At 34.4% G+C, this 22,991-nt stretch overlaps 4 protein-coding genes across 7 annotated transcripts; 2 read left to right on the forward strand and 2 right to left on the reverse strand.

Annotated features, from left to right (window-relative positions):
• Positions 1-5,643: 5,643 nt before the first annotated feature.
• LOC102623449 (uncharacterized) lies at positions 5,644-6,673 on the reverse strand. The gene has a single exon (XM_006479689.4). It carries the CDS (start codon positions 6,191-6,193, stop codon positions 5,711-5,713), a length of 483 nt encoding a protein of 160 aa, XP_006479752.2. The 5' UTR covers positions 6,194-6,673; the 3' UTR covers positions 5,644-5,710.
• A 199-nt stretch (positions 6,674-6,872) lies between these two features.
• On the reverse strand, positions 6,873-9,896 carry LOC102623745 (protein WHAT'S THIS FACTOR 1 homolog, chloroplastic). Its single transcript, XM_006479690.4, has 2 exons — positions 8,194-9,896; positions 6,873-7,208 (listed from the first exon to the last, which is right to left on the reverse strand). Exon 1 carries the CDS (start codon positions 9,503-9,505, stop codon positions 8,258-8,260), a length of 1,248 nt encoding a protein of 415 aa, XP_006479753.2. The 5' UTR covers positions 9,506-9,896; the 3' UTR covers positions 6,873-7,208; positions 8,194-8,257.
• A 199-nt stretch (positions 9,897-10,095) lies between these two features.
• Positions 10,096-15,437, forward strand: LOC102624318 (putative DUF21 domain-containing protein At1g03270). Of its 2 annotated transcripts, XM_006479692.4 has the most exons (13): positions 10,114-10,756; positions 10,845-10,921; positions 11,021-11,104; positions 11,209-11,322; positions 11,897-11,980; positions 12,151-12,222; positions 12,851-12,918; positions 13,416-13,503; positions 13,625-13,698; positions 13,775-14,183; positions 14,334-14,380; positions 14,470-14,554; positions 15,061-15,437. In XM_006479692.4, exons 1-13 carry the CDS (start codon positions 10,516-10,518, stop codon positions 15,169-15,171), a joined length of 1,554 nt encoding a protein of 517 aa, XP_006479755.1. In that variant the 5' UTR covers positions 10,114-10,515; the 3' UTR covers positions 15,172-15,437. The 2 variants fall into 2 exon arrangements, with proteins under 2 accessions (XP_052293167.1, XP_006479755.1); XM_052437207.1 differs by lacking the exons at positions 14,334-14,380; positions 14,470-14,554; positions 15,061-15,437 and having other exon boundaries at positions 10,096-10,756; positions 13,786-13,953.
• Positions 15,438-17,125: 1,688 nt separating this feature from the next.
• LOC102624032 (uncharacterized) lies at positions 17,126-22,550 on the forward strand. 3 transcript variants are annotated; one of them, XM_052437325.1, is made up of 10 exons: positions 17,126-17,291; positions 17,860-17,924; positions 18,437-18,644; positions 18,869-19,653; positions 19,852-20,208; positions 20,481-20,654; positions 20,768-20,884; positions 21,168-21,347; positions 21,427-21,473; positions 21,937-22,550. In XM_052437325.1, the coding sequence occupies exons 2-10, from the start codon at positions 17,877-17,879 to the stop codon at positions 22,262-22,264; spliced, it is 2,244 nt and encodes a 747-aa protein (XP_052293285.1). In that variant the 5' UTR covers positions 17,126-17,291; positions 17,860-17,876; the 3' UTR covers positions 22,265-22,550. The 3 variants fall into 3 exon arrangements, with proteins under 3 accessions (XP_052293285.1, XP_006479754.2, XP_024954354.2); XM_006479691.4 differs by having other exon boundaries at positions 18,869-20,208; XM_025098586.2 differs by lacking the exon at positions 17,126-17,291 and adding an exon at positions 17,308-17,424 and having other exon boundaries at positions 18,869-20,208.
• Positions 22,551-22,991: the final 441 nt, after the last annotated feature.

The raw sequence follows: 22,991 nt of genomic DNA on the forward strand, positions 1-22,991 counted from the left end.
TGAAAATTTTTTAATTCCTTTATATATAGCAAGTAGTTCTTTTTCATGTACGAGATAATTGACTTGTGCTTGATTAAACGTTCTACTGGTATATCGGCAAATCTCGTTTATATCAGTTTTGAGAATTGCTCCCCAATATAAATCAGATGCATCCGTTTGTATTATTAATTTATCATTTTCTTCTGGTAATCTTAATGCTGGAAGATTTTTACATTCTTCCTTTAATTTTTTTACAGTTTCTGTGTATTCTTCACTCCATCCTCTAGTATTATTTTTTCTTAGTAATTTCTGAAGTATATTCCTCTTTTTTGCTAAATCTTTTATGAATCCTTCTGCATAATTCAAACATCCTAAAAATTTTTGTATTTGTTGTTTATTTTCCAACTTATTTGGGAATTCTATAATCTTTTTTCCTATATGACTTTGGAGTCTTATTCCTTTTTTGTCAAGGATCATTCCTAAAAATTCTATTTTCCTGTGTTCTATAACTGCTTTTCTTTCTGATAGTACTATTCCTTCTCTAATACATACATTAACAAATTCTTTTAAATGGTTTATGTGGTCTTCTATAGTTTCTGATGCAATTAATATATCATCGACATAGACTATAATATATTTATAATCTTTAAATATTTTATCCATTCGACTTTGAAAAATTTGAGGGGCATTTTTTAGTCCAAAAGGCATTACTAGCCATTCGTAATGTCCTTGTGGGGTACTAAAAGCTGTATAAGGAATACTATTTTCTTCCATTTTTATCTGCCAAAATCCTGATTTACAATCAAACTTTGAATAATAAGTTTTATTTTTTACAAGATTTATCAGTACTTCTTTATTCGGGAGAAAATATCCGTCAAATTTTGTATATTTATTTAGTTCTTTATAATTTATTACCATTCTCACTTTTCCTCTAACATGTTCTGATCTTTTTCTAACCATAAAGGCTGGACTATTATGTGGACTATTACTAGTTCAAATGAGTTTTAAATTTAAGAGTTCTTTTATTTGGATTTTAAATTCTTCCCTACCTTCTTCTGTGTACATCATGGGTTTTAATCTTATTATCATGTTTTCAATTAATTCTATTTTTGCTCTAGGATGATCTGGTTTCCATAATGATAATGGGTTTTCTTTATAAACTTGTTCAAGTTGCGACTTTATTGTTTCTAATTGTATATTATAACTTTGTCCTTTTTGTATTAGATAGTGTTTTTCATAAATGTACTTATCACCACGCTGGGCTGGCTGAACTCTGTAGGGTTTAAATTCACGAGGAATACGAAGAATATGATTACAAGGTGTTTTTAAAGTGATCATATATGAAGTTTGTTGGTAATATTGGAATTGTTGTATAAAATCATTGCCTAAAAGGATATCGCAATCCATATTATTGTATTGAAATATTTGATTAATATGTACTATTTTACTTCCTAACAATATTTCAAAGTTTAGTAAAGATTGAGTTACTTGTTGTTTGTCTCCTGTTATTCCAATAATTTTTAATTTTCCATTGAGTTCCCATTTGCTTGATAAAAAGGATTTCATTATGGTTATTTCACTGCCTGTGTCAATTAAGGCACATGTGTCTATATCTTTTTCTGTTATATTTATTTGTATATAAACAGACATAGGGTATGTTATATAAGCTTGTCTTAACATGTTTCACATACTATTTTTTGACCTTCTATTTGTAAGGTTATTCTATGCTTTTCTATCTTATAATATTCTAAATTATTTAAAAAACTATTTGCTGATACTATATGTTTTTCTGGATATGTGGTCATAAATGAATCTATGTAACAAGACACTATTATTCTAAGTCCTTCTATGATTATAGGAACTTTAACTTCTTGTTTACAAATATGTTTATTCCCATTGAAATCTGTATATTCATATGGAATTTCTTTTTCTTTTACCAAAAGTCCTTTATTTTTAGTGTGATTCATATAGTTATGACTTGTACCAGTATCTACTAGTATAGGTATTTTTGCTGTATAATCTATTTCATTAAAATATTGTCCAAGTATTTTTATTACGTTGTTAGTTGCTATGGATTTAACTATTTGTTTATCAGTACTTAATCTTCTAGATGAACTTCCTCTTACTAAGGTTCTTCCTGCAAAACTTATATGGATAATGGAGTTTTCATTATTATTATCTAAAAATTATTTTCTATCATCTATATTTAATTCATAATTAATAGGAATTTTATAATCTTGAATTACTGGTTCTATAAATGTTGCTATATCTTCACAATCTTTATTTATTTCTATGTAAGGTTTATTTCCATATATTTCTCCATAATTTGAATTACAAAAACTATATAAAGCTGAGTAATGTATTGTCATTATTCTATTTCCTTCCTTCATTAGGTTCTTTTTTAATAGTTTAAAATGTATACTTAATGTTTCATCTATGTTTTTATCCTTTATATGTACGCAATATCTAGGGTGACAAGTAAATAGTAATTTAGTATAACATAGATTTCCTTTTATTGTCCCTAAATGTCCTATGCTAGGATTAGTAAATCTTTGATCGTGTAATGATAAAACTATGTGGCTATCTATTCCTTCTTTGAATAGAGATTTTATTAAGATTTGTATTTCTACTAAATATACATATTGAATTTTTTCTTTTGTTGAGACTCATTTTTTATTTTTCTTAATGCTAGGTCTATAGATCTTTTATTTATTAAACTAAATCTAATGTTTCCCTCAGCTTGTGTAATTGTTACAGCCTTTTCTTGTTCATAATATTCATGTAATACTATTCGTTTTCTTTTAAACATGTCTCTAAACCTATGTATTATTCCATATTCAGGTTTCTCCATATTTAGTTTTAAAAGTTTGTTATATTTTTCTTTATTAAAAGTGGCAACAAGACTATATCCACCTTTATTCTCTTCTTTCTCTATTTCTTCAATTTCTTCTATTTTTTTCATTTTCCATAAGTTCTTCATTAGTCTGACTCATTTTCTGATTCTTCTACCATATAAACTTCTTCTCCTTCATAATCTGATAGATTATTTATTTCTTCTAAGTCATTCTTTATATTTTCAAAATCTTCTTTTAGAAGTTTAACTTTCTTTTTTGTACAATCTGTACTAATATGTCCAATTTCTCTACAATTCCAACATTTACATTTGGACTTGTCTAATATTTTTCTTTGGGTTTTATATTTTCTTCCTGATTTTCGGTATTTTCTCTTAAAGTTATTGTATTTTTTATATCTTTTTTCTCTCTTGTAGAACTTCTTTCTTCGTTTATAAGGCGCATAACATCCTTATTGGGTAGGGATCTCTGTTTTTTCACAATATATTTTTGTTATATTTTTACTCTTTTTTATTAAACTTCTTTGAATACATATTTCACTTAATCTTGTATTTAGAAATCTTATTCTAGCTCCTAATGTATCTGGGAGTCTATTATCACTACTACTAGTGTACTTTTCATATTCATTAATAAAATATCCATTCCAAGGATATGGAAGTTTAGAATAGTATAAATTCTTATAAATGTTTTGGTCTTCATGACTCATGAATTGAGTATAATAATATTTAGAAAATTCACAGGTATATTCTTTTACAAAACACATATTACAAATTGTTAAGTTTATTAATTTCATTCTAGCGTCTAATTTATCATATTTTGCTTCATTTTCTGAATTTTGTAACCAGTCTTCTCCTAAAAATTAACTGGCAATATATTCAATTATTCTTTCAATTCCTAATCATTTATTTCCTCCTAATGCTATTTTGGTTGAATCCTTTATTAATTTTTGTGTATCTTCACTTAATCTTTTCCACCAGTTAAATACATTTCTTATGAAACTTGCTATTAAAATGTCTGCAAATATATTTATTTTTTCTTCTTCTGTTTCAACATTCCAATCATCTCTAGATCCATTAAATATAAAAAATAACTTCATTTGCATTCCCCATTCTACTAAAGTTTTTCGGGGATCTATTTTGCAGTCTAAGTCTAGAAATGTGCCTGCATTGCTTATTGGTGTTAGGTGGTCGTTATTAGGTTGGTATTCTTTTTTCCATTGATTATTTTTAATAGGTGGGTAATATTCAAAAAATGGTCTATTTTTTCTTTTTATTTGTTTCGTACCTATGGCTTGGTTCTTCAACATTAAGTTTTATTTCTGGACCTCCAGCAGTATTCATTTTTATGCAATATTCTTTTTCAAAATCTTCTAAATCACTAAGATTTATGTCACTAAATTTTTCAGTAAGTTCTTCTAATTTATCTTTCATTACTCTGAATCACTAGGGGTTGTTTCTTTTATTTCTAGTTTTTCTTTGCCTTTTTCTTTCTTTTTTAATTCTGCTTTTAGTTTTTCTGTTTCTTCTAATATTTTTGGGTATTGGAATTTTATAAACCAATCATCATAACTTTCTGTTTGTGGTTTTTCTATAGGTTTCTTAAAACTTGTTCCAATTATTCCTGATTTTAATATTTCAAATTTTTCTACTTTTTTATTTTTCTTTTGACTCATTTGTATTACAGATAGTTCTATTTTTATTTTTCCTATTTCTTGTTTAATTTCTCTCATTTTTTCTTTGAGATTTAAAAATATTTCTTTTAATTCAATTAGAGTAGTTTCCATTAAGTTTAGGGGTATTAATAGATATTTTTTCTTTTGAATGCAACGTAACATAGTGTTAGCCGACTGGAATCCATGCTTTTTCCCAAACCTCAACGTGTATCGTTATTTCTTCGGAAAAAGGTTAAAAATGTTATCTTCCCTTTTTGTTTTTTGCGAGTAAATAACAAAAGTAATGGACATTACTATTATATAACGGGAGCTTGCTATGTTACGGACTCTGTATGTAACATAGCAAATGGGGAGCATCCACGCGTTGCAGGAGAGAGGAAAAGCTGTTGGAACTCAGCTGATACAAGGCCAGTTTGCACTGAGCTGTTACATACAGAGTCTGCAACGCAGCCTTGTCCGTATATAACGTGCATAAAAATGAAAAGATAGAAGTGCTGCTGGCATTTTGGTTATCTTTTCAAAAGATATGCAAATGCGTATGGATAGGTCCCGTTTCTGGACCGCCATGTAAAGAGAAGAGAAGAGATAGATTCTTTTATATACTAAGACGCAAAAAAGGTTTATATGGTACAAGCCAAATTGTGACTAGACAGTTATTCGTTTTGAACTTTGAAGATGAAGAGGTAAACTTTGAATAAACTTTTTGTCAATCGGAAACTATCGTTTGTTTTCCCTTTGTGTCGTGTTTTCGCGTTCGATTATCTTTGGAAAATATTCTCCATCACATGGATGTAATTGCGGAACACAGGAGTCGAATCCATGAGCTATATAATCTGTGAAATGAATGAGAATTTGAAACTTCAGTAATTCAATGCGGAACATATATCTAATGGTCATGCCAAGTCCTTTATCCTCGTATATCGGTGGTTCATGGATGTTGTATTTTGTGCAGTGAAATGAACACTTCGCAGAATCTGGCTTTTAATAAATTCCCATCATCACCTAGCATTAAATTGTTACTTAGCTATAGAAACGGGATACATTATCACGAAAACCAGCGGATAGACTGCTGCCAGAATTAATATTAATAACAGGCTAAAAACTGAGCTAATGTGTAGCACAACAAAGTCGCCTCAAACATGGTAAAAGCAGACAATAACATAAGAAATTATCCAGAAATTAAGAAGCTTGATAATGTGCTAACTAATTAAGGGCGTAGCCGCCCACTGCAAGCATAGGTAACGTTGCAAGACTCATCAACAATGACAGTGTACGTGTGCACAGGCCTGGCAAGGAAGACAGGTAAACGAACCAACAAGTCACAAACACATTCATCATCGACCTGCTTCAGCCAACGGCAACAACTTTCTCCCTCGGGTGTCTCTTCGTGAACTCCCCCGTGCCTGTGTCTGTGCCTATGTCGGTGACCATGTCTTTGCAACGATTCATCATCATCCGGAGGAGGGCTGTTAGGAGAGGGAGGGGAAGGAGGAGGTACGGGTGCAGCCGGGTTGTATGGCAGCATTGAGCACGCATAGTTCACTAAAGCGAATTGGGAGGCACATAGCGGCCGGGGGGGAGCAGGCGGCGGCAGTGGCATCGGTCTTGGCCTTAGCTGGCATTCCATCTGGGGAAGGACTGCCAACACAGACACAAAGAGTGCTACTGTAACAACACCGTCTGTCTTCATGGCGTCTATCTTTGATTAATAAAGAGGGTGAGGGGAAATTGATGTTTCAGAACGGCTCCTGCTTCTATTTATATATATGTGAATTCATAGTTTTGTCATGCTTCCTTTTAGTTAGAAATTATGGCGGGTTATGAAGAAATAAAAAAATAGAAACGATTGAAGGAGTGGGGGGAATTTTCTTGGGGATGTTATGGAGAGTTTCAGGTTATAATTGGTTATGCATCTCTCATTCAATGTGTGCCTAATTTTTAGGTGACGTACAGCCTCAAACCTAAGGCTGTTACCTGCCAACAACTCTATTCCTACCATATGTGTTGAAGAGATAAGAGCACGAGAGGAAAATATTTTGAAGTTAGCCACCAAGAAAATAAAATTTCTCTGTTTACCATAGCATTACTCAGAAAACACAAGTACTTTTAGAAGAAATGAGAAGAATATATAGTGCTAGCTTTAGGGCATTCTAGCAACTTGGATTGCTGTCTATTGAAATGAGAAGATTGAAATGCAAATGGGTGAGAACCAGGTCCCCCAGGACATTCTTTTATTCTGGCTTAGGATTTTGATTTCAGAGAAAATCCTGTGTTTGGTTTTATAAATGCCTGCGTTGAGTGGTCGAACAACACCCCAAAATCCAAATTATCTTTTGATAACAAAATATGATTAGCATGGGAGAAGGGAAAAATGTCGAAAAATCATTACACGCTCACGATCAATACATAAGGACTTTGAAGTTAATGCATATACCACAGATTTAGCTTCCACGCTACATGCTGGGCTCAGTTAAAAAAGATCTCTTTGGCAGCTATTCTGGTCAAGCACAACTTCATTGCAAGTCTTATTTATCACAAGGTGGAAAAAAAATCTAATTATTTATCTGAGAACCAGACATTTTCCTCCAACCTTGATATTACCGTGTTCCAAAAGCATCCGCCACACTTCTCAGACCTACTAAATACCTGACTCCCAAGTTTTTCACAGACATCAAATAGGTTTGGCATCTACTGCTGGTTAATTGCTGCATGCAACAGAAACAAATGTGTGAACAAGAGCTAAAATGCTTTGCGTATCCAAAAAGAGAGCAAGATTGAAATCTGAAAGAGATGACGAGCAACTATGTGTTGTGGGGATAAAAAAGATTCTAAAACATAATTCTATTAATGGCAGTGAATCAAAACAAGCAATGTCAGGATCAGCAATCCTGGAAATGTTAATGTTGAAAAAAGTAGCAGGCGTATCAAAGTCCAATCACACTACCAGGGTAGCTCTCAAAGTTGCCACAATGTTCAAGATTCATTGCTCTCCAATACTCTACTCCATCTCACTGGGGTCTATTTCAGATACAACAATCAAACTTAAAACTCCTATACCTAAGAAATGGAGAATGTATGATATTTGTTAGAATCAAAGGCCCAACGATTTCTACAAGTGAAAAATGGCAAAATAGTGCAGCACAACAAATGCACACAGAACTCAAAATGTAAATGATTGAATATGCAATATTATTGATAAGCAAAGGAGTCTGATACAAACTAAATTTCGAAACTAACATAATTAATTTCTACTATACAGAAAACCAAAAAATTAAGTATTAGGAAATAACTCCTGGAAAATCCCAATCGTATCTGATATATCACTTTGCATGCAGAAATACATAACCAAAGATAAAGTATCCTTGTAAAACAGAAAAGTCACAGAGCATGAGAAAATCAACTACTGCTAATGTTGTCACTTGATAGACACACAAACTTATGCAAACACCATAATTGAAAGAGCTCAGCAACTTAGCAATGACACATACAGAATTCAATGTCTTCATCATTCCTATAATATCTTAAACAAATCCCCCTGCTTGGCAGTGGATTGAAAAAAAAAAAGGTACATTTACCCAAAAGGAAAGAGAGAAAGACACCGCAATTCTTCACAATATTAAAAATTCTCAAGACAAAAACATTAAGCTGAATATCAATAAGCATTACAACTTGAAATTAAACTTTCTATACCTGTGATTGAGGCTTTAATTGTGAGACTCGCTCATCATATCATATTCCTCCAAGTCTTTCAGATTCACATCTGTTCATCATACATGAGCTCATCCAATTTCTCCTCCTCATCCTCACTTCTTAAGGCCATCTTTTCCATGTCCTTCTTAACCTCCTCCCTTTGCAACCTCAACTGTTCCGTCCATTCATGTTTTCCTTTCTCCAACAACTCAACAAACCTTTCTTTAATCTCCAACAACGGATCCCTATCAATCAACTCAGAATGCCCATATGCCTCCCTCAGCATTGCAGTCTTGATCCCTCCTTTCAGTGACAAATAAAAAATACCAGAATGCCTTGTAAAAGCACTTGAAAATGCATTTGAAAACCTATACTCATCACTAAACTTCCCTAATATAGGCACAGGAATCCTCTTAAAAATAGACAGAGATAATAGCTCGTGGAAAACCGCAACTGTTCTTTTCTCCATTTCCTGCGAAGATTGATCTAAATTGGACACATCCTCATACGGAGATATGTAATCTAGTTCTAACCAATCCCTAACCCACTCCCTCATTTCCTTCCTCAAGAAAAACCCCGGAGGTAGCTTCACATTGAAGTTAGGTCGAACGGGAATCCCCGTTAACTTAGCCTCCTCTTCTGCTCTTAACTGAATAACAGATTTTGCAAAGTCGGGGTTCCAAGATTCCAACTCTAGGAATGATTGGCCTTCTCCAGGACACCCAACTAACTTAAAGTAATTAGGATATCTAGGCACTAATTTAACTAAAAAATCGTTAGGAAACCCAAATTCTCTCTTCACATGAACCAATTTATCAACACTAAGAACTTTATCTTTAGACATCATCAACAATTTACACAACTTAGCGACAAGCAACTCCTCATTGTTATCATATATCTTTCTTTCCTCTTCAAGAAAATCTCTAAGCCTATCACTGGGGCGCAAGAACAAAACGGCATCAGATTTGGGCTTGATTCGATCATAATAAGTATAAAAAAGACCAGGGTATCGGTTAAGAAAAGTTCTGACTTTTACGTTGAGGCTTAATCTTTCGCGGCGTTTTTCGAGGTAACGGAGCGGGATGACTTGACCCGGTTCGTTCAGGACTTCCTTAACGACCCGGGCACAGAGCTTGTACTGTTTGTCGTTCTCTATGGCTTGGTCTAGTTTCTGATCTTTTCGCCACACTACTTTGAGGCTCGAAATGAGTTTGATTTGGTGGGTGTGGGTGAAGTTCGGGTTTACATGGGGTTTATATGTCGTTATCAGATTTTGTAAGTAAAGGGAAAAGCTTTTGGTATTGAAGAGCATACCGGAAAATGCGAGTGAACCCAACGAGCAGAGAGAGAGAGAGAGAGAGAGAGAGAGAGAGAGAGAGAGAAAGTGAGCCCTAATTGTCAGCTAGCGAGGATCAAGATGTCTGTAATTCTCTGATTTCTGTATTTGAAACTTGAAAGCCACCTGCACGACGGCGTTTTAAGGCATCAGTGAACAAGCAAAGCTCGTGACGCCGTTTACAAAGTGCCCCTACCGTTACACTCTCATCGGCATTGAAACCTTGGTCGTCGGAAAATTGAGGAAAGAAAAATCAATCATCCTGGACCTTTCCAATCCAGCTGCTAAATTAAAATTAATTCATGATAGATGCTGAATTAATCATATACAATTCTCTCCTCATTTATCTCTTTGACTTTATGACTTTTTTACAATATTTATTTTGCTACAAAAATATTATTTAATCTATAAACTCTTATCAAAACTTCTCTTATTCTTTAATTTTCTTTTAATAAAATATTTAAAAATTAAATAATTTTTTTATCTCTACTAATAAAAATAAAGAGGGAGTTTAAGCTCGTTAATAATTATCGACTCAAAGTTGGGTATACCGTAGTATGGGCAGGGCCAGTAATGCACGTGGAGCAACATGGTCCCTACATGTAATTAAGAATATACTCCTGTTCCTGTAGCCTTCTGTCCCAAAGGTTCCAACAGCGGCGGCCAAAATGTACCCCCCTCATTATCTGAAACGGCCAAGAAGCAGCACTCCTCTGACTTCCATCTAAGTCCTTACAAGTCTACAATGTATTCATTGCAAGAACTCAACAAAAGCGCAATCTCACAGAGCAACAAAATCCGTATTAATCTGTCCCTTTACTCGTAACTGTTCATCAGTACGCCGCTTGTCTTTTTCTTAAAACAGCACCTAGGAAACGACCAAAAGGTCACCCACGGGCTGCACACCACTCTACTGCCAGTTGCTCCCCTTAACGTTCATTCCCCGTTCTTCAACACCTCGAAAACAAGCAAGGCACGAAAATCTGATGTTGCTGCTAAATGTCCTTACCCTAGCTCGAACCACGATGCCGCGAAACGACGTCGTGTTCGAAGCGGACGACATCGAGTTTGGGAATCCGTGGTGGTTCGTCTACGCCGGCGTCTCTTGCGTACTCGTGCTCTTCGCCGGTATAATGTCCGGCCTCACGCTCGGGCTAATGTCTCTAGGCCTCGTCGAGCTCGAAATTTTACAAAGAAGCGGCACCTCCACTGAAAAGCAACAAGCCGGTGCCTTTACAACTCATAATTTTACTATTGCCTTTCAGTAATTGAACGGTTGTTAATTGCATTTTTTTTTTCATTTCTTTGCATGTAGCTGCTATACTGCCAGTTGTTCAAAAGCAACACCAGCTTTTAGTAACTCTGCTTCTGTGTAATGCTTGTGCTATGGAGGTTAGTAAATTCCAACCCCACCCCCCCCCCCACCCCCACTATTGATATAATTCACTGATCTCAGTGGTAAATTTGTGACTTGTGATCTGTTTCTTGCAGGCGCTGCCGATATACCTCGACAAAATTTTTCATCCATTTGTGGCTGTTTTACTCTCGGTTACTTTTGTTCTGGCTTTTGGAGAGGTTTAATTCGTTTCTAATTTATAATGCTTGATTTTCAGTTAGTATAGTTACTACCTTAGGCTTACGGTAAGGGGACTAATTTCTGTCTTATCATTTTGAGTCAGATTATTCCACAAGCCATATGTTCAAGGTATGGACTTGCTGTAGGTGCAAACTTTGTATGGCTGGTTCGTATTCTGATGATCATTTGTTATCCCATCGCGTATCCTATTGGAAAGGTAATCTCATAATTGATGGTTGAATTTTGAATTTTCTTTTACAGACTTGTAACGCCAGATGACAGACTTGTATAATTATTGCACTTGGGCTCAGATGTTTATTGGTAATAGCAGCACAAATGGTATAAGATTTACTTTTTTTAAACAAGTATTATAAGGTACTTGTGAAGCCTCATCAGAAGATGATAACAGAATGTTATTCAACTCCTATTCTGGATGGGGACGCTTTTGAGCTTCGAACAATATGAATTGTTATTGACGTATGCCATGAGTTGCCAAATTGTGATTTTGTTCTATCTTCGTACATATAACACTATGCATACCATTGCACTGTGCTCCTTGACCACTTTCTTACGTCTAATCAAGTTAAGTTATTCAAGCTGCATAATTGTTTTTTGCTACATTTCAAGAGGAGGTGTTAGGTGGTGCTTTATTTGTTTGGGAGATTGCTTTGTTGCATAATTTGCATAATTTGTCATTTTACTTGACATTGTAATTGCACCATTCCATGTCCCACAAAAAAGAAATAAGGTGTTGCTTTTATTGAGAATCTTTCTGACTCAAAAGACATCAGATTCTTGATGCTGTTCTTGGACACCATGATGCTTTGTTCAGGCGGGCCCAGTTGAAAGCCCTTGTTTCTATCCACAGCCAAGAGGTAACCTGCTTGAATCAGTTCTCTGTATCACATGTTTTTCCAAATTTTACTACTAATAAATGTTGCTCTTCTTGATGTTTATCAGATAACAAGAACAACAAGTGTTTAGGTAACAATAATTTTGTTGTAATAACCTGCTTCTGTTAACTTGTTATTCCTGTCAAGTTTAGGCTGGCAAGGGAGGTGAACTTACTCATGATGAGACGACTATTATCAGTGGAGCACTAGACTTAACTGAAAAGGTATCTGTTGCTATGGGTTCTCTGCGACTTGTTCTTCAATGAACACATTCTGGCATCATAGGATCTCATTTGGATAGGGGATGAAGATAATTTGTAGACTGCATGAAAACTATAAATGGTTGTTTCTGTTTTTTTTTTTGGGCTCCTGCTTGTCTTGTGGGAAAATATTTTAACCACAGCATTTGAAAAAGAAATTTACTGCCTCCAATTTGAAATAATAAGGGGACGCTTTACTCAAATATGGCATTCGAAATAATGGACCACTTTCATGCTGTAATATGAGAAGCGACCAAAATAATTGGCCATTTTAACAGTTTGGAGTGCAGGTACTCAATAGTGAGGATATCATATCATAATTTTCACTTGGGATAAGCTTTTAAAGGAGATAAGACTTTCCTGCTGAAATTGCAAACTAAATGGATGACATTCATGTGCACATTCCTTGCTGCTGTATAGTTTCTGCTAGCTTACATCCTAATTTGGCGGACGTGTACTTCTATGGCTACCTGTTGGTGTTTTTGAAATCCCTTTAGACCTTCTAAATGTGCTTTTAAATTTACATTTTTTTTCCTGCACTGTCTTTTTTCTGTTAAATGATTATAATTTTCAAGTTTCTCGCTACATGCAGACTGCGGAGGAGGCTATGACGCCCATTGAGTCAACATTTTCCTTAGATGTCAATTCGAAATTAGACTGGTGAGTTAGGCTTTGCAACCCATTTTTCTCTTCAATTGCTTGCCTTCTCTGTGCTTTTTCCTATGAAATTGCAGTGATATAACCTTTAATTTTGTACTTCTGTTCATCTGTCTGACAAAGAACTGCTATTGTCTGTTTCACTGTAACTTAGGAGGTCTTCTTAATTGTCTGTCTATACGACCATGTTGCATTTTTGGCTGAAGTCTTAGATTCTTTGTATCCTGAGCAAATTGACATTTGAGGTTGGGATGGTGTATTCACAGCCGAATAAGCCAAGCTAATATATAGAGTGTTTTCAGGATCGTTATGGTTGGTGATGTCTGCTATGGTTATGAGTACACTGTTATATATGGCAAAATTATCTTGTTAGTCAATCTCTATCAGGACTAATAAAAAGGGCCTACCTTTCCATACAGTAAAAACTTGAGGTGCTTGAATGTCTACTTTATAAATATGAGGTTATCTCACAAATATATTATTTATGCCTTCTAATGCAGGGAAGCAATTGGAAAAATTCTCGCTCGAGGTCATAGTCGTGTACCTATTTATTCTGGAAATCCTAAAAACATTATTGGTCTCTTACTGGTGGGTGATAAAATCCTCGGGCATTCTCAAGTTCTCAATGTTAACCATGTTTGTTATTATTGGTTGCTGGCAGAATGTAAATTAGTGAACCTTTTTCAATATTTAATTTTCTGAGAATTAGGTGAAAAGCCTTCTTACAGTACGGGCAGAGACAGAAACTCCAGTGAGTGCTGTTTCTATACGGAGAATGCCAAGGTGTGCCTTCTTTATCCCCATTATCATGTTTTTATTTTCTGAGCAAAAATGCAAGTTCTAATGCATGAATATCCAGGGTTCCAGCAGATATGCCTTTATATGATATCCTCAACGAGTTTCAAAAGGGTAGCAGTCATATGGCTGCTGTAGTGAAGGTTAAAGGAAAGAGCAAAAAATCCCAGTCTATCAGCCTGGGAGAGAAATTTGGGGGAAACGGTGTTTTCTCTGGGAATTCTCAATTAACTACTCCCTTGCTAACCAACGATGTTACATCAGAAACTACTCCCTTGCTAACCAACGATGTTACATCAGAAAGTGTTGTTGTTGGCATTGACAGAACATCAAGGCCCAACACAAATAACCAATCTCTGCCACCACAGCTTGGTGCTGCTGCAGAAAACTTGCCTTACTCATTAGAGGATATTGAAGAAGGAGTAGTCATTGGCATCATCACCCTTGAGGATGTTTTTGAAGAACTTCTGCAAGTAAGCTTGCTTCCACCTCTTAGATGCCGATCAGTTTATTTTGACCAACTTTTGCTCAGTTGCAGCAGCATAAAACTATGCCAGCTGATTTTTTATTTTTATTTTTTTGAAATTGCTTATAAGTGATCTTGTGATCTCCTCCCCATACAGGAGGAAATAGTGGATGAGACTGATGTATATGTCGATGTTCATAAAAGGTACGGTTGTTTTTAATTTTCATCGCCTTAATGTTTGAAATTGATGCCATTTGTTTACGTGAAATGTAAAATGCTAATTACTTTTCCAGGATACGAGTGGCTGCTGCCGCTGCAGCTGCTTCAACAATGGCCCGAGCTCCATCAAGTTGGAAATTGACTGCACAAAAGCCTGCTGTAAGTAATATAATTAATTCACTGATTTGCATTCAAACTCATATGGTTGACTTTTAGAAGGATAAAGATAAACTAATACTAGTCTGTGTCTAGTTGAGTTTTGGTCATGCTGCTTTTTCTCATATCTGTTTTCAAATGGTATGGAAATGAACCTATTTTGTATTGTACTTATGTCTAATTCTTGGTTTTTGCTTAGAGCTCAAATGAAAATGTGCTTAAAATATCTTGTAAACTGTTGCCACACAATCAAAACTAGAACAGATAGCAATTGTTCTAGTACCATGTGTTACGGATTAACTTTGGTTGTAGCTTTTGTCCTTTGATATCTTTAATGAAACTGTTGCACATTAAATTGTTACAGATTGTATAAAACTAGAAATCTGTATCCAACCTAGAGACATAGGTCCTGATTACTGATTAGACCCAGACACAGTAAGTTTAGTAATTTCAGATCCAGGGATGCTATTGGCCATCTAGTAATATGTTGGCTGAATGCTGTCCTTCAGGGTGCTCAAGGTAAGCAGGGGCAAACCACAAAGAGGTCTGTGGAGAGCGGGTTGCATTCAGTAAGGTTTCCGGGGACTGAAAAGGAGGCTCTTCTTGGCAATAAGCAATGACTTTGGCAAAGTAGCTTTGAAGTTCACTGACTTGTGTAATGTGCATAAGTACCTGTCATCATGTTGGGTTTAGTTTTTGTGCGCGTATGTAGTTGTTTAATGTGCTCTTAGCTTTTTGCTTTTTGAGGTGACAAACTAGCCTTGTTTCTGGAAAAGAAGTTTTGAGGTTATATTTGTACGAAGTCCAACAGATTTCACTGCCTCATGCAGCAAAAATTTTAGCTTATTAACAAAAGAAAGGGTATACAAAATTGTATTTTGACTAATATTCAAAGTAAGGGTGTGTTTAGTTGTAGGATTAAGGAATCCGAATTCGGAATGAAAATAATTGATAATGTCTACTTATTAAGTAAAATGGAAAATGAGAATGAAGTACGTGGAATCCACCTGTTTTTGGGATTAAGGACCCATGAGGGGGTTTGAAATCAAGTTTTCGTTTCTCCTCAGGAAAAATCTTAAAATTATCCTCAATATAGTTTTGTCACTTTTGCTTTTACCCCCTGTCGAAGATTTGTGATATTTGCAAGGGAAATTATTATTAGGGAAATTATTATTGTACAAGGGAAATTATTACTGTATAATTTTTTTTTTGTCTTATGTTCATTCAACTACTACAAAATTTTAATATGTTTTATGCACCACTTTTCTTCTGAAATTTATATCAATTAGTCACTTTTACATTAATACTATTAAATAATTTAAATGAAATGACAATTTTACCTCTAAATATACTAAAAGATCATTTTATCTTATAAAAGTTTTTTAAAAAAATTATAATTATAAAAATATCCCTATATTTAAAAAAATAAATCCAAAATAGAGGTGCTTAGTTATTTTTATTAAATTTAGGTTTTGCAAAATTTTAATAATTATTTTTATTAAAATTTTATAATTTTGCATAATTTTAACAAAAAATAACTGAATTTATTTATTAAAAAATTATAAATTTGTAAAATTTTATTAAAATAACTGAATTTATTTATTAAAAACAAATCCCAAATTTTTAATAATTTAGGGGATTTTATTAAATCCCAAAATTTTGTAATTATTTTTATAATTATAATTTTTTATTAAAATAATTTTTTATTAAAAATAAAAAATTCTAATTTTTAGATTTATTTCTTTATTAAATGTAGGGGTATTTTTATAATTATTATTTTCTTCAAACCTTTTACAAGATAAAATGATCTTTTAATTTATTTAGGTGTAAAATTATCATTTTGTTTAAATTATATAACGGTATTAGTGTAAAAGTGGCTAATTGATACAAATTACAAAAGAAAGGTAATGCAGAAAATATGTTAAAATTTTGTGGTGGTTGGATGAACATAAGGTAAAAGAAAGGTGGTGAAATGATAATTTTTTTTATTTACAAATAGATCCTTCATTATTTATAATAATAATAACGATGATGAAGAAAATGATAATAATAATATTGATATTATTTTTATTAAAATTTATTAATTTTTTTGTAATCATTATTATTAAAAATAATTATTTTGAATAACAATAATCATAATCATATAATCATTATAATAATCAACCAAAGTTAATTTAAGAACTTGGAATGATTCTTTCCAATTCAAAGATAAAGTAACTTATTTTAGTAAATACATCAATACTAATATAACTTATTTTGATTCCTATAAATAAAGTAAGTAATTTATTTAGATCTCAATTAATTCCGATTAGTCAAAGCACTGTAAATATTATAAATTCAAACTTGACATTACTTCGCAGAAGCCATAAGGTGCGAGATATTTGTTCTCAATGATGGATAAATTCATTAAGGTGTTTGAATTTATGTCAAAGAGAAATTCCATTTAAAAAAGGAAAAGGCAGAAAAAAACTAGGCGAAATTTCCTGGAGCCTTACCAAGCAAGTGAATGTGTACAATGCAATGCAAATCCACGAATGATGCCAGCCACCAGTGAATAAGACTAAAATGCGCTCGTTAAGATGATAATATTACAGTTATGTCCAGTTACTTAGCTGCTGAAGTCTCCTCGCAACAGGCAATTTGTATTTTGCATTCCGAATAAAAGAACACTACAAATAGCGTACCAATCTCTTCCTCTTTCTCTGTGTTTTACCGTGAAAACAAACAATCAGACAATTCGGTACCAATTTCTTCATCTTCATCTTAGTCTTATCACTGCACACGTACACTGCATCTCTCCCAACATTGAAAAGTCCGTTCTTTTCATATTCTTCCTCACTTTGAAAACACCCGAAAGGAAATTTTAATCACAAGTAATTGAAACGATTTTTTTGTTTTTTATCCTTTTCATGTTATTCAAAGATTCGTTTTCTGAAATTTATAATTAATTGATTTTTTTTTATTTTGGCATTCAATTTTGTGTTTCGTGTCACTGTTAGTATCCTAGGAGGCTTTTTTTTTTTTTGTTTTTTGTTTTCCAAGTGAAACCTAGGGTTTCTTCCTTAATTTCTTTGGTTTGGCGTTTTCTTAGCGACTAAGCTGGGTTAAATTACGTTTTTTTTTTTGGGTTTGTTTAGAGTTGAACTGCGTATTGTAATTGTGCTTATTTGTTATTGCATTGTACCCTTATGATTTTGGAACTTTTATACCCGAATTTTTGTTTGATTTTTTATTTACCAAATACGATTTTTACCTAATGCGTTTGGTTATTGGAATTAGTTAATTTTCTTGTAATTTAATTTCTGCAGATCAATAGCTCTGTAAGATGGGTTTCAATGCAGTCTATCGGTGCTTAATGGAGATGTTTCCCCAGGTATCAGTTTGTTCTACGGATAATGGATTGAACTCATAACTAATGCATTACTGTTTTTTGGTTATTTCTTTCTTCTTGGATTGCAATTGTATACTTCAAAACCTTTTATTGATATTTAAACGAGAAATTATGCTTAGAGGATGTACATGTGTTATACTGCAGTTTCATTCTTAGTTCTCCAAGAACTTTTTGGTTTCCTAAAGCAAATTTCTTTGGAAAATGGTTATCGAATCTACATATTTATTTTTGAAATAAGAATTTGAAATCAGTTTTCTGTAAATGAGGCTATCTTGCATGCTTGAAATAGTTGTTTGGAAAAATTTCATTTGAACATGTAGTTCTTCACAAATGTGTCTTCTGCATTTATCAAAACCAATGAACTTAAAAGTATCTATTATTTGCTTGGAGTCAAGACTTGTGTGGGCAAACTTTTGGATTTTATTTTATTTTATTTTATTTTTAAAATACGAACCCTTTAAAAATGTTTTAACATGGTCTCATTTTTTGCACAGATTGATACACGTCTATTGAAGGCTGTTGCTATTGAGCACAGCAAAGATGCTGATGCTGCCGCTACTATTGTTCTTACAGAGATTCTTCCTTATTGGTCAAAAAAGAGCTTGACTTCCAGTTCTGTTATTTCGAACCGGACCGCATCCAGTACTTCCTCTAAAGACCTAAGTCTTAGACGTCTTTCAGATCGTCCTAGTGATGAAATAGGTGATGGTTTTGAATTTTCTCAAAAACTTGTGTGTTGTTTTATCATCCAAAGTTTTCGAAATCTAATTGAATGATGTCATGTGCTTACTGTCTTGTAAGTTTTTTTTATTTGGAAGGTTTTTCCTGTCTTCTTTTCCTTTTTAGTTACATTTAGGTCCAATGAGGGTTAGGTTTTCTTCTATTTATATTACTTATTTGCATTATAAATTGTATTGGAGATGCAGCTGAACATGAGGAACATGAGGAGCTAAATACTTTCCGTCGCAGAAGAAATAGAAGTCAGCCCTCTTCCTTGGAACAGGGATCAATAACCACTGGATATGCCACTAGCACTGATCTTCCATGTGCTCCCAATTCTGATTCAGTTTCTCTGGATAAGGCATTGAATGCTTCTGCAGTTTCACAATCTTATGATCCTAATGACAGTAGTGGTCTATTGTACGGGAATCCTGAAAGTGAGGAAGTGATCTTGTTGGGAAAGACTCCAGAAAGTGTCGTTGAAGTTGGGTCAGATAAGGCTTCCACAGTTATGCCAAATGAGTGTGGAAATGATGATCTCGGTGGAGCATGTGCTAATACTGAAAGCAATGGTGTGGTTTCAGTGGACAAAGGCCAATACACAGATGTTAAGTTTGAGTCAGAACATACTCCAATTGTCATGCCAACCCTTTCCGCACATGCAAATGGTCTTGGGGCCACTGATATTGATATTTCTATCTTTGGAATAAGTCAAGAAGTAGGATCGTGTTTTGATTGTCCCCTTAAGATTGAAAATTCTGTTGCTCAGTTTGTCCCATCATCTGTTCAAGAGCGTGCATCAGATGTATGCCAATACAGAGATGTTAAGGTTGAGTCAGAACATACTCCAATTGTCATGCCAGCAAATGCTGTTGCTAATGGCAGCTTGACAGCTTGGACTGATTTTGATGGCCCTGGGGCCACTGATATTGGTGTTTCTAACTGTGGAATAAGTCAAGAAGTAGGATCGTGTTTAGATTGTCCCCTTGAGGTTGAAAATTCTGTTGCTCAGTTGGTTACATCAAATGTTCCAGAAAGTGGTTTACAGTCAGAAGTTGGATCAAATGCTGTTGCTAATGGCAGCTTGACAGCTTGGACTGATTTAGATGGCCCTGGGGCCACTGATATTGGTGTTTCTAACTGTGGAATAAGTCAAGAAGTAGGATCGTGTTTAGATTTTCCCCTTGAGGTTGAAAATTCCGTTGCTCAGTTGGTACCATCATCTGTCCAAGAGCATACATCAAATGTTCCAGAAAGTGGTTTTCAGTTAGAAGTTGGATCAAGCTTACCATCATCTGTCCAACAGCATACATCAGATGTGTCAGAAAGTGGTTTTCATTTAGAAGTTGGTTCAAGCTCCACTACTGATTCTGGCAAACCTGATGCTAATGGTTCTTCTGATCTGATGTCCAAGCAAGAAAATTCTGTGAATGGGAAGTGCAATATTGAGGATGACTCAACAATTACTACCATTGTTACTAGATCTGGCCAAATCTGCAGAATTGATCTCCTTGAAGAGATGATTGAGGATGCCAAATATAATAAGGTACTTTTGTTCTTTAAAATGTTCTTGAGTTTTGAATTTGGAAATAATTTGGTTACACATTTATTTTCTACTATACAATCTTCATGTGCTAGTATGTCTGTTAGGTAAATAATATTGGAAAGATTATTTGATTGATTGTGTTTAGAGTATTCAGAAATCAAGTTCACCTATGGATGTTATTAGAATATTCATTAATATTTTAGCTTTTCCCTTTCAGAGTAATATTTATTCCTTTGTGGACAGTCAGTTAATCACTATTATTCGTGATGCAGAAAAATTTGTTCAAGGCTATGGAGTCTGTAATGAACATGATGAGAGAAGTTGAAATTCAAGAGAGAGCTGCTAAAGAAGCTAAAGCAGCAGCAGTAAGGGGAGGTCTGGATATTTTTGTTAAGATGGATGAACTCAAACAGATGCTTGCACATGCAAAGGAAGCAAATGATATGGTAACAATATAGTTTTATGGACCTCTGGTTATTGGAATTGATAACTATTTTGATAACGTGGCTGTTTGATTAGCGAGCTAGAAAGCTGACCCTAGATTGTGTAACCTTGGCAGCATGCAGGAGAAATATATGGAGAGAGAGCAATTTTGGCTACTGAAGCAAGGGAGCTTCAGAATCGACTTCTCAGTTTGTCAGAAGAGAGAGATAAATCGCTTGCAGTTCTTGACGAGGTAGTGTCTCTCGTTTCAGCATATATGTCTTATATTGTCTTATGAGTAGGGTCTTGGAATAATCATAGTAGTCTGCAGTTGGTTCTTACTCTTTGATCATTTGTGCTTTTATTTATTCAGTTGTAAAAATTATTAATGTCTCTAGAATCTGGTTCTTACCACTGTCTTGTTATTCTAGATACTTTTCTTTTTCCAAGTGTGAGTCTCATTGGAAGGAGATTTATATGATTTTTCATCAAGGCTATGACATCTTAAATATTCTTTGGATGCAAATTTGCTGCAGATGCGTGAAACCCTTGAAGCCCGACTAGCTGCAGCGGAAGACATGAGGAAAGAAGCTGAAGAGGAAAAGTTTGAAAAGGAAGAGTCAGCCCGAGCTTCTCTTGCCGAACAAGAAGTGATCATGGAGAAGGTGGTCCAAGAATCGAAGCTTCTGCAGCAGCAAGCAGAGGAGAATTCTAAGGTTGCTACCTACACATATATGTTTATACATCTTTTGGAAGACAAATTATTTGTGACTTTATCATTTTATTTTGTTGCAGTTACGGGAGTTTCTCATGGACCGTGGTCGCGTGGTTGATTCATTGCAGTAAGTCTTAGTTCTCTTTATCTTTTGAAAAAAATGAAGTTTGATTTGCATTTAAGTCGAGGTATGATGGTTTTCCATCCCTACGGAAAAAAAATACTAGAACCAATCACTTTATATGCATCTCGACAGCTATGTGAAATTTTTTGAAATTTCCTGGTTGTTTGGCATGTTTCTATGATTTATTTCAATGGTAAGTCATGCCTGCATAAGAACCTTTACTTCGCCATTCATAGAGTGTTGCATATCCTGTTTTTGGTTGTGGTGATAATTTGTTGCTGAAGTGGTATTTGTGAGTACAATGAATACCTTGGTTCTGTTTAATTATTTTGCTGCTGTAATGAAACTATTTAGAAGTACTTTCGGAATTGATCATGAAAAGTTTCTGTCCTGGATTTAACTCCATGTCTTGTCAAAATTGTGGTGAGAGGCATTTTGATGCAGTCTATTTTTTGTTTTTTGGCAGAGGAGAAATATCGGTTATTTGCCAAGACGTGAGGTTGCTGAAAGAGAAGTTTGATGAGCGTGTTCCATTAAGCAAGTCTGTATCCTCAAGCCAGACTACTTGCATCTTAGCTTCTTCTGGCTCATCCATGAAAAGCGTGGCTTCTTTAGTTGCCGAGCAAGACCTGACATCTGAGACCCTTGAGAAGATGAGTCCCGCCCCCGCAGTTGATGTTGAATCACTGAAAAGCAGAGGTGATGAAAAAATTGGAGATTTTTGGAGACAGCTTTCTGATGATGGGTGGGATCTCTTTGAGAATGAAACGGAACTGAATGGCAAAGCCTTGTAAATTTTGGATACAGCGGAATGAGGGAACTTTTTAAAGATGATTTCTATGTCAAATGGGGGTGGCATATATGGCTTAAGGTCTTTGTGGTCGCCTAATTCCTAACGATACTCCTGCGTTGACCACAGAGTCCCAATTTCACCCATCAAAAGAGTCAGCTAACTATTCTATATATCACTCTTTTTACATTGGGGTAAATACATTCAGAACTATAATATTCATAGCAGTTGGCCGTGATGTATAGAAGTTTTGTTTTTAAATAAACCAGTGGAAAGCTTCTTTCTTGAAATACCTTCTATTCGAATTGCAATTAGTGACCTTGAATGCCTTCTCTTCCAAGTGCAATAGTGATGGGTTATTTGTTTTAACAAAAGATGCCTGCTCTATACGGCATCTTCTCTAGTTCTCTGTTGGATATAGATTTTAATTAGTAATCGGGCTTACCTTACACGTGTGAATGTGTTGCGGCAGTCTCGAATAGTTGATTGTGTTGAGGAAGTACTTTTTTTTTTTTTTTTTTGAGAAGGTGTAGAGGAAGTACTTACTTTCAAATAAAAGAAGCACTGGGGAGGGAAATTGCGTCATCATTTGCTAATAATATTCCTTATTATTTAGCGACTCCAATTTGGTGACGAAACCAATGTAAAAAGTCAAAGTGTGGAGACTTGGATCACTAATTAAGTTAATAGATAGAACATGAACATGAGCTTAAGGAAATGAAAAGTTTGAT

This window comes from Citrus sinensis, chromosome 3 (assembly GCF_022201045.2).
Source record: "Citrus sinensis cultivar Valencia sweet orange chromosome 3, DVS_A1.0, whole genome shotgun sequence".
Taxonomy (NCBI): Eukaryota; Viridiplantae; Streptophyta; class Magnoliopsida; order Sapindales; family Rutaceae; genus Citrus; species Citrus sinensis.